The sequence below is a fragment of the Glycine max genome, chromosome 18 (assembly GCF_000004515.6).
Source record: "Glycine max cultivar Williams 82 chromosome 18, Glycine_max_v4.0, whole genome shotgun sequence".
Lineage (NCBI taxonomy): Eukaryota > Viridiplantae > Streptophyta > Magnoliopsida > Fabales > Fabaceae > Glycine > Glycine max.
In genome coordinates, this window is record NC_038254.2 from 17,636,494 (window position 1) to 17,647,781 (window position 11,288).

At 35.7% G+C, this 11,288-nt stretch overlaps 1 protein-coding gene across 1 annotated transcript; it reads left to right on the top strand.

Annotated features, from left to right (window-relative positions):
- The first annotated feature begins 606 nt into the window (after window positions 1-606).
- Window positions 607-1,357, top strand: LOC100306114 (uncharacterized). Its single transcript, NM_001250828.2, has one exon. It carries the CDS (start codon window positions 732-734, stop codon window positions 1,104-1,106), a length of 375 nt encoding a protein of 124 aa, NP_001237757.1. The 5' UTR covers window positions 607-731; the 3' UTR covers window positions 1,107-1,357.
- The last annotated feature ends 9,931 nt before the right edge of the window (window positions 1,358-11,288 follow it).

The window sequence follows — 11,288 nt, forward strand, 5'->3', positions numbered from 1 at the left end:
TATATATATATATATATATATATATATATATAAAATTCATTTTGTTCATGATTATCAAAGCTACTAAATATGGAAACGGTCATGATACATGATAATTTTAAATTTGTGAGTTCATAATTGATCGAGGAATCATGATCTTATTTTAGTTTTTATTTTTATGAGTTAATATAAGATGTTAGTTTTTATTAAAATATTAATAAACTCATGATCACTTCTCCTTTCTATCATCATTTCCAACCACCAAACCAATCTATTAACTCCAAGCAAGGGATCGTTACCTTAGATAACAAGGACAACATAATTCATCTATTAGGAGCCAAAACCTAGAACAAATTCCTTTTTTCCATTAAATATGCCACAAACATGCATTAATGATTATATCATACTTACCCATACTTATCATTTAGCATGGGCAACATATATAGATACGTGGTACATTTGTGTTTAGAAGAAGATACGTGGTACATATACTTACGTGATTTGTCACTTTTTAAATTATTGTTACGGAACTTTCTTTAAAGTGCATGTGTTACGTGGTCACCATTTGATCACGGTTGAGAGAGTCCACTATGGATTATATATATCTATATACCACTATAACCCATTGAATTTCACTTGTTCTTGTAGTAGAACAACCATTTAAGCTCGCTTCTTATTGTTCTCTTTTCTTGCGTGAAGCTTGCGTACCTTCCGAGTTGTACTAGGTTGCCGAGCTCGTAACCCTCTCCGCAATGACCAACAAAGAATACGGAGACAACAACAAGATATCAGTTTGTGAGACGTCAATGTTGTTGGTGGCAAACATCATCAGATTATCGTCTCTAAGATTTTCCGGCCATAGTTTCAGAAAAGACCTTGATCCTCCACAAGAGGAAGCAACCTATGTGGGCAAAGGCAACGAATCTTCGGTATCAAAATTTTACAAGAGTGACAGAACACAGGAGCCGGAGAGGATCAAAAGGCCTCGTTCCTACCTCATGAAACCACCAAAGGAGGATCCAACAAACTATGTGAGTCAGGCACTAGACGACGTTGACATCAACGCTGAGAACTATATCAGCCATATTCGTGGAAAGATTAGGGACAGTGGTAATATTGAATATTGATACAAAGCAAAATGCTTTTCACCATATCTTCCACCTCGAACTGTCAGCTTAGTGGTGGGGTTAGATAGATGCATGAGGGCATAGCTTTGATTGATCGTTGCCACCATTATACAGAAGAAAATAAAAAGCTTCTGCCTCTAGTATAGTCAAGTAGGTTTTGCACTTTTTGTGAATTATTGTGTAAAGCTATAATAATTAGCTAGGTTGCCAATGTTTCATTTTCTGTTCAAATTATCAATAAAGATTTAGTTTAATTAATTTTTCTATCTAAAATAACATGATTGTGCAATTTTGCTCTCTTTATTTTCTATAACACTAGTTGGATTTTGAAATGCTTTTCCCTATGACACTTAGACTCCTCTATCAATATATTCTCAATTTTTTAGAAAATTTTGGTGACATGGTGTATTAAATATGTCTTTGTATTGCTATACTGATATAACAAAAGACATGACACTTACATGCTGCTGAAGAAGTGACGATAACATGATTCTAAGAGACACAAAACTGGACAATTGTGATATTTTAGATAACTGAATTGTATTTTCTTTTTCAATGATTACAAGAATTACTAAAATCTTTATAGTGCGAATACAAAATTAATTATATTATTGTATTTAATAAAGTGGATTCGTTTATGACTCTCCAACTAAAAATGAACTTGCACAAATATTTCTTCCTCAAGCCTAAGCTTGAATATCAAACGTTTTGTTAGAGTATTTCGGCTAAGAAAGACTATTGAAATTTGGGGTATTCTTCTTGAGAGACTTGAATCTTCTGACATTACCTTGCCTTGATGTCCCCTTTTCCTTTCAATGAGCTTCTACAAATAAAAATTCGTAAATAAACCTTGAAGTTTTATGATTGTTGGAGGGATTTTCAAATGGTTTCCAATGACATATATATGAGACATCCCTTTCATACCTTTGTCTTCGACTATTTTTCCCTTATAACTTGCAACTTCTGAATTTTATTATGCTGCATTCTATGCTCTTTCTCCACTATGAACGACTAGCACAATTCACAATTTGAATTGTAGTTGTTAGTGCTTATTGTTTGTCTTAGTGATTACCTTATGACTTCTTCTAGTATTGCCATGAGTGTTGCTTCTGAAGACTATTCTCCTGCATCATGTATCTTATGCTACTTTTGATAACTGAAGTGTTAATGTATCAATCTTCTTAGCTTTTGGTTGCTTTTTCTTCATGCGGACTTGATGCTTATGCAAATTTTTCTTCTTAGCTTTTGGTTGCCTTTACTTTTTTTTTTTTTTTTTTTTATTATTATCAATTTTATTTTCGCTTTCTCCATCAAATTTATTCTTCAATCTCTTTAAACATGTGCCTCCTCTCTGTCTATAATACACCTATTTTGCTTTCACCTGTTGGCGCTAGAGCAACTCCTATGCAATGCCTCTTCTAGCTTGATAGGGCTTCCACCTCGATGGCACCTTTGTGTTCTTCATTAGAGAGCCTCCTTCCACCAGCAAATATTCTTTCTTGTTACTTACTATTTGGTTTGTGTCATACCCTAATTTTGCCCGGGGACGATCATTTGCAAACATTTGAATCCGTAAGGTTTCATGACATTTCAGAAGAAAATGTGTAAAATATTCAAAAGAAGGGCAAAAAGGTCACTTTTGGGGCATTTTTTAGCTCTTGGGCCCACTAGAAAGCTTAGGGATGAAGTAACTAGGCGAGCTAGGTTACTTTAGGAGGAAGCAAGCAAGCTGAGCTCGCCTGGGCGACCTGCTGTGCAACCTCCACCCCTCATTTGCTATAAATAAGCATGAGGGGGCTGAAGGAAAGGGGTCTTGAGGTTCCTAAGTTCCAGAGGTCCAGAATTGAGAAGAAAGAAGAGAAATGAAGAAGAAAGATGAGAAAAAGAAGCTAAAACGCCACCGAATCGCGACTGCAATCGATTTCTACATCGTTCTTCGGTCGTTCTTCATTTGTTCTTCACCGTTCTTCATCCGTTCTTCGGTCATTCTTCGTTCTTCATTCGGTTAGTGCATGTCTTTAAGGATTTGAACTTAATTCATGGACCCTTAGGGGTCCTCTTTATTACTTTATGCATCTTCATCTCCTTATTCAGTCGTCGGTAATTGCTTTTCTTTTGTAAAGTAAGTTTTAACCAATCATTAGTGTTGGAAGTTCTCTTAAAAAAGGATTGAAGATTAATAAGCAAAATCAAAACAAAACCAACTCATAAACTTTCTTCATTTCATAAAAAAAATCAAGAGATCATTTTAAGGTCCAACGCCTTAATGATTCTCTCCTCTCATAAAAAAAATCAAAAGATCGCAACTAAAATCAATCTTTCAAAAAGATAAAAAAAAAAATTTCACAAACAACCTTTCAGACTTAAAGAACTATGTAGGTATGATTTTTTCATCGCACCCGATGATACGTAGGAGTGAGGGCAAGACCCTTGTGGATCCCAAAAAGTCAAAAAACATAAAAAGCCAAAAAAATAATAAACATAAAAAGGAAAAATACATAATTTTGAAGTCATGTTTTGCACACTCGATTAACGGCTGTCGTCCCTTGTGACGAGCGTGTGGGGTACTAATACCTTCCCTGTGCGTAAAGAACTCCCAAACCCTCATTTTCAAAATCCACAAACCTTTGTCTTTTTTTGTTTTTCTAATGTTTTCCTCGAATAAACGTTGGTGGAGACTCCGCTCGTTTTCTCCCTTGGAGACAAACGCTTTGGTCGGTTAAATGGCCTTTTCGCGCCCCCGTCGAACGGTAAGTTGCGATAGTTGGTGACTCCACTGGGGACTGTTAGAGAGTTAGGCCATTCAATCAGTGTGCAATGCTTTTATCATGAATTCTTTTTTTATTTTCCCTTTTATCGTTTGTTTTGTCCATATTTGTATATAATCTTTGCTATGTTGTTGTGTTTGGTGTGTGTTTGTCTATCGATTACATTCATAATTAGAAATATTTTTTCTACACACACATGTCACCTACACCTCGCACACACATTGAGATATTAGGCCCTATACCTGGGTCTATGTGAGCCATAAGGAGTGGAGGTCGATCTATGGTCATGCTGGGTCTCCGACTCGCTTGACGACAATGAAGCCTCATCTAGAGTTTTCCTCTTTTAGTGATGCATTATCGCTGATAGTCCCTATCGCCACAATGTATTACCTAAGAAGATGATATCTCTAGAAACCAGTAAGGTTACTTGAAACCACCCTTTGGAGTTGTCACTAGAAGAAGACTTTTGGATCCTTTCCCTTAGATTCCCGAATTAGGGGCACATAGCAAACTTACTCTGGCATATTCCTTGATTGCTTCATGCATCTCTTCATGGCATCATAATAGGCATATCATTCATGCATCATATTCATGCATTGCATTTGCATAAATCACTGCATTATCATACGCCTTCATTTAGCATGTTTTTGTTCTACCAACTGCATATATTCTACTTCCATCGTTTGCGTGTCATGTTCACTCATGCATAATCCTTGCATTTTCCTCTGCAAAAACAAAAAAAAGAAACAAAACAAAAAACAAAAACAAAAGAAGAACAAAAAGAAAGGCACAATGAAGAATGAAAGTTTACGCTACATTCTTAGTTACATGTGTTGGGTACCATGATGATGGCTATAAACCAACCTTGTTGGGATACGCCCATTTCTCTAGAAAAAAATGATTGAAAATCATGTGAATGTGGTACCTAATGCATGATTAACTAGGAAAATGATGGTTCTTCAGGCATCTCAATCTCATAATTGCATTTGCCATGCATAGTGTAAATATGCTTGAGTCATTCATCCCTATGAGATGTGGTCGAAGTATTGGTGATCAAAATTGCTATTCCTTGGATTATAGGGTTGAACCAAGCACATGTTTTTAAGGAAAGGTTCATCAAGTCAAGGTCAAGTATGGAAGTAACCAGCTTGCGAAAGTTGGGGCAAAAGATGGATCGAGTTACATCGTTTCTTTGTCTACTGCCAACACATAATTGTGCCAATTTACAAAAATTTGAGGACTGTCGACGCCCATGTTTTGTTTCCAGTTTCACTTTGACAAGATGTGATGGACCATGTTTGTTTTAATGAAAATCTTAATTGATTCAACCCTATGTCCTATGTAAAATTTGCAATACTTCAACAGTGCATTATTCACATACATCCATGCTTTTCATTGGTTGCATTGCTCATTGCATTCTTTCCTTGAAATCAGAACTGTAATAATTGTTATCAAAAGGAAAGAACACACTTTACGATGCTCTTACTGAATGCGTGCTAGAGCTAGAGTAATGAGTGAAGTAGAGGAGGTGTAAGAACGGATGAAGGCCGATATGGAGACCATGAAAGAGCAAACAACCACAATGATGGAGGCCATGATGAGCATGAAGAAGATAATGGAGGTCAATTGTTGCAATTACCGCTACTAGCACCGTTGCTGAGGTGGGCACGACTCCCCCATCTGGCCTCAACCAAATAAATCATCCAACCTCGGATATGGTGGGTCAGAGAGGCAAAGAGTTGGGAAGTACGAGCGGCCCCCATTATGTGCAAATTCAAAACAAGCACGCCTTCCCGCCATATGGCTTGCCTCCCAACTATACACGACCCAATGTGGCGCACACTCCCGATGAGAATGTCAATAACTCCACTCCCATACTCATTGAGAGCCAACAACCTTAATTTGATCATGCACATGTCTCTCAACCCATAGGGGAGACACATGAAGTACCCCACCACAATCTAGCCGACTTCGAGACTCGCCTTGGATACACCACTGAGGGGCAAGCAGTTGGTGGTGTACCCCTGCCAAACACTTTGGAGGACCCTCAATTTCGCCCACAACCACAACCCTTGCATTTCGCGATGGGAAGGGTCCCTCCTGCTATGGTGGAAAAGGGAAAATTGGATCATATAGAGGAAAGGCTCAAGGCCATTGAAGGAGGCAGAGATCATGCTTTTGCTGACATGGAAGATTTATACCTAGTGCCTGACGTCGTCATCCCTCCGAAGTTCAAGGTGCTGGATTTTGATAAGTACAAGGGGACTACTTGCCCCAAGAATCATCTGAAAATGTATTGTCAAAAGATGGGGGCGTACGCGAAAGATGAAAAACCGCTGATGTATTTCTTCCAAGAAAACCTTACTGGGGCAGCCGTCACCTGGTACACTAACTTGGAACCTTCCCGAGTCCATTCTTGGAAGGACCTAATGGTTTCCTTCATTAGGCAGTATCAGTACAATTCTGATATGGCTTCAGATAGGATGCAGCTACAGAACATGGGTAAAAAAGGGCACAAATCTTTTAAAGAATACGCCCAAAGGTGGAGGGATCTGGCAGCTCAAGTGGCGCCCCCAATGATGGAAAAGGAGATGATAACAATGATAGTAGACACGTTACCGGTGTTCTACTATGAGAAAATGGTGGGTTACACACCTTCAAGCTTTGTGGATTTAGTTTTCGCTGGTGAAATGATCGAAGCGGGTCTGAAAAGAGGAAAATTTAATCATCATGCTTTGACAAATAAAAGCCTGGGGCAAATAGAGAGGATGAGAAAAAGGAAGAAACCCATGCTGTGACTACCGTTCCTACATGGCCAAATTTCCCACCAGCTCAACAATGTCATTACTCAGCCAATATCAGTCCTTCTCATTACCCACCACCCAATCATCCATAAAGGTCATCCCTGTAGATGCAATTGCCTTTGGTGTTTTGATGATGATCATGATGATATGATGCAATTGATGCAAATGGGCTTTTCAAGATTAAATTCAAGACAATACTTCAAGATTACAAGTCACAACATCAAGACGATCACTAGGATATTAGGAAGGGAATTCCTAATTGAATTAGCAAAAGGTTTGGCCAAGTAATTTAAATTAAAAAGTGTTTTTCAAAGGATTTACTCTCTGGTAATCGATTACCAGAGGATGTAATCGATTACCAGTGGCCAAATATGTTTTACAACAGCTACTAAAATTTGAATTTAAATTTTAGACTGTGTAATCGATTACACAATTTTGGTAATCGATTACCAGCAGTTAGTAAACGTTTTAATTCAAATTTTAAAAGCTGTAATCGATTACACAATTACTGTAATCGATTACCAAACAAGATTTTCAGAAAAATCTTTCTAAGAGTCACAACTTCTCAAAGGGCTTTTTCATGACCACCAATGGTCTATATATATGTGACTTATAATACAAGTTTGCTGAGAGTTTTTCAGAACAAAAGTGTTTATCCTCTCAAAGAGCAAAATCATTTTATCCTCTTAAGAATTCCTTGGCCAATTCAATTGCAATTCATTAAGGAATTATTTGAGTGCTCAATCTGTAAAATCTATCTCTTTCTAGAGAGATTCATTCTTCTTCTCCTTCTAATTCGTTAAGGGATTAAGAGACCGAGAGTCTCTTGTTGTAAAGGAATTCTAAACACAAAGGAAGGATTGTCCTTGTGTGTTTATAACTTGTAAAAGGAATTTACAAGATAGTGGAACTCTCAAGCGGGTTGCTTGGGGACTGGACGTAGGCACAAGGGTGTGGCCGAACCAGTATAAATCTGAGTTTGCACTTTCTCTTCCCTTAAACTCCTTTGTTTATTATTGCTTTATATTCATATTCCAATTTTTTTTATTTGAATTAATATTTAAGAAGTTCATTGTTAAGGGAATTTATAACTTGAATAGAAAGTGAAATAGATTTTTAATTGGGGAAGTAGTTTGGAATATCTTAATTCAACCCCCCCTTCTTAAGATATCTGAGGCCACTTGTCTAACAAGTGGTATCAGAGCTTCATTCTTGTATAAAGTTTAGAAGCTTCAAGAAAAAGGTGGCCTCAACAAACTCCTTATTTCCAGAAGGGAATTCTATCAATAGACCTCCAATCTTTAATTGAGAGGGTTACCATTACTGGAAAACCCGAATTCAAATTTTTATTGAGGCAATAGACCTAAATATTTGGGAAGCCATAGAAATAGGGCCTTATATACCCACCACAGTAGAAAGAATTACAATAGATGGCAGTTCATCAAGTGAAAGTATAACTATAGAAAAACCTAGAGATAGATGGTCTGAAGAGGATAGAAAACGAGTACAATACAATTTAAAAGCCAAAAACATAATAACATCTGCCCTGGGAATGGATGAATATTTCAGGGTTTCAAATTGTAAGAGTGCTAAGGAAATGTGGGACACTCTTCGATTAACACATGAAGGAACTACAAATGTTAAAAGATCTAGGATAAATGCACTAACTCATGAGTATGAATTATTTAGAATGAATGCAAATGAAAATATTCAAAGCATGCAAAAGAGATTTACACATATAGTAAATCATCTAGCAGCCTTAGGAAAAGAATTTCAAAATGAGGATCTCATAAACAAGGTGTTAAGATGTTTAAGTAGAGAATGACAACCCAAAGTAACGGCCATTACTGAATCAAGAGATTTGTCTAACATGTCCCTTGCCACTTTATTTGGAAAGTTGCAGGAACACGAGATGGAATTATTGAGATTACACCAACATGAAGAAAATGACAAGAAAAAGAAAGGAATTTCTCTTAAAGCATCATCCTCAATTCAAGAAGAAAGTGATCAGGAAAATGATCCAGATGATGATGATGATCTAAGTCTTTTTGTAAAAAGATTCAACAAGTTTCTTAAAGTAAGAGGAAATCAGAGGCGACCCAATTTTAAATCAAAGAGAAGGACAGAAACTTCATCATCTACTTTAAAATGCTTTGAATGTAATCAACCTGGACATCTGAGGGTTGATTGTCCCATCTTCAAGAAAAAGATGGAGAAATATGAAAAGAAAAATCTTAGTGAAAAGAAACTGAAGAAAGCATACATCACATGGGATGAAAATGATATGGAATCTTCTGAAGATTCAGAAAATGAAGAGATAAATCTCTGCCTTATGGCTAAAAGTTACGAAAGTGATGAAGAGGTAACATCTTCAAATAACTTATCTATTTCTTTTGATGAATTGCAAGAAGCATTTGCTGATCTGCATAAAGAGTCAATTAAACTTGCAAAATTAGTTTCATCTTCAAAGAAAACAATTTCAAATTTAGAAAATGAAATCTCAAAATTAAACAAAGAATTAGATCATCTTAGAAATGAAGTCTCAATTTCTAAAACAAATGAAAAAGTTAATATCTCCACTATTTTTGACAATAAAATATCAGATCCTTGTAGTTGTTGTGAAAAATATGAAAAATAAATTAAAGAGTTGAAAAATTCACTTGCTAAATTTTCTTATAGTAAAAATAATTTAGATGTCATATTAAGTAAACAAAGATATGTTTCCAATAAGAATGGACTAGGGTATAAATCTGAAAAACAACAAAAGTTTCATAAAAACTTTTCTACTTCCACACAAAAATGTAATTATATCACTTGTTTTTACTGTGGAAGAAGAGGACATGGCATATCAACTTGCTACTTCAAGAAAAATTACAGCAACATTAAAATGATATGGGTCCCAAAAGGATCCTCAGTTTATACTAACATGCAAGGACCCAATAAAGTTTGGGTACCTAAGTCAAAAACTTGATTATGTAGGTGTCTTTGAGGAAGAAGTGGTACATAGATAGCGGATGCTCAAAACATATGACTGGAGATGCATCAAATTTTACACATATCTCTCCAAAGAAAAGCGGGCATGTAACATATGGTGACAACAACAAAGGTAGAATCCTTGGAGTTGGTAAAATAGGTACAAATTCTTCAAACTCCATTGAAAATGTTCTACTTGTCGAAGGCCTTAAGCATAGCCTGCTTAGCGTTAGTCAATTATGCGACAAAGGCTATCTAGTATCATTTGATTCTAAAATATGTCTTATAGAACATAAGCATGACATTAATATAAAGCATGTAGGACATAGAGTCAATAATGTTTACATGATAGACTTAAGCATAAAACTAGAAAACAATCATTGCTTTCTTAGCAAAGATGATGATCCATGGTTATGGCATAAAAGAATTGCTCACATAAACATGGATCACTTAAATAAATTAATTTCAAAAGATTTAGTAGTTGGTTTGCTTAAATTGAAATTTGAAAAAGATAAACTATGTGATGCATGTCAAAAGGGCAAACAAACAAGGGTCTCATTCAAACCTAAAAATGTTGTTTCAACCACTCAACCCTTACAGTTATTGCATATGGATTTATTTGGTCCATCTAGAACCATGAGTTTTGGAGGAAATTACTATGCCCTAGTTATAGTTGATGATTTCTCTAGATATACTTGGACATTATTTATTACACATAAAAGTGATGCATTCCAAGTATTTAGAAAACTTGCTAAAGTCATACAAAACAAGAAAAATCTTAAGATTGCATCCATTAGAAGTGATCATGGGGGTGAGTTTGAAAACAAAGATTTTGAATTATTCTGTGATGAACATGGTATTGAACACAATTTTTCTGCACCTAGAACCCCTCAACAAAATGGAGTTGTTGAGAGGAAAAATAGGTCATTGGAAGAAATTGCTAGAACTTTATTAAATAATACTTCTCTTCCAAAGTTTTTTTGGGCTGAAGCGGTCAATACTGCATGTTACATCATGAATAGGGCCTTAATAAGACCCATTTTAAGGAAAACCCCATATGAGTTATATAATGGTAGAAAACCTAATATTTCTCATCTACATGTTTTTGGTTGCAAATGCTTTGTGCTCAGTAATGGTAAAGATAATCTAGGAAAATTTGATGCAAAATCTGATGAAGGTATTTTTCTTGGATATTCATTACGAAGCAAAGCATATAGGGTATATAATAAAAGAACTATGAATATCGAGGAATCCATTCATGTTACCTTTGATGAATCTAATGCTATCTTGTCGAGAAAGAATATGCTAGATGATATTGCAGATTCTTTAGAACATATGAATATTGATGAATAAGATTCAAAAGGAAATGATAAAGGAAACAATGAAGATCCTCCAGTAGAAGTCAAATCCAATGATGAACTTCCAAGAGAATGGAAAGCTTCAAGAGATCATCCCCTCGATAACATCATTGGTGATATCTCAAAAGGGGTAACAACTAGACATTCTCTTAAAGACTTATGCAATAATATGGCTTTTGTATCTATGATTGAACCTAAAAATATAAAAGAAGCCATAATAGATGATAACTGGATTATTGCCATGCAAGAAGAATTGAACCAATTTGAAAGAAACAATGT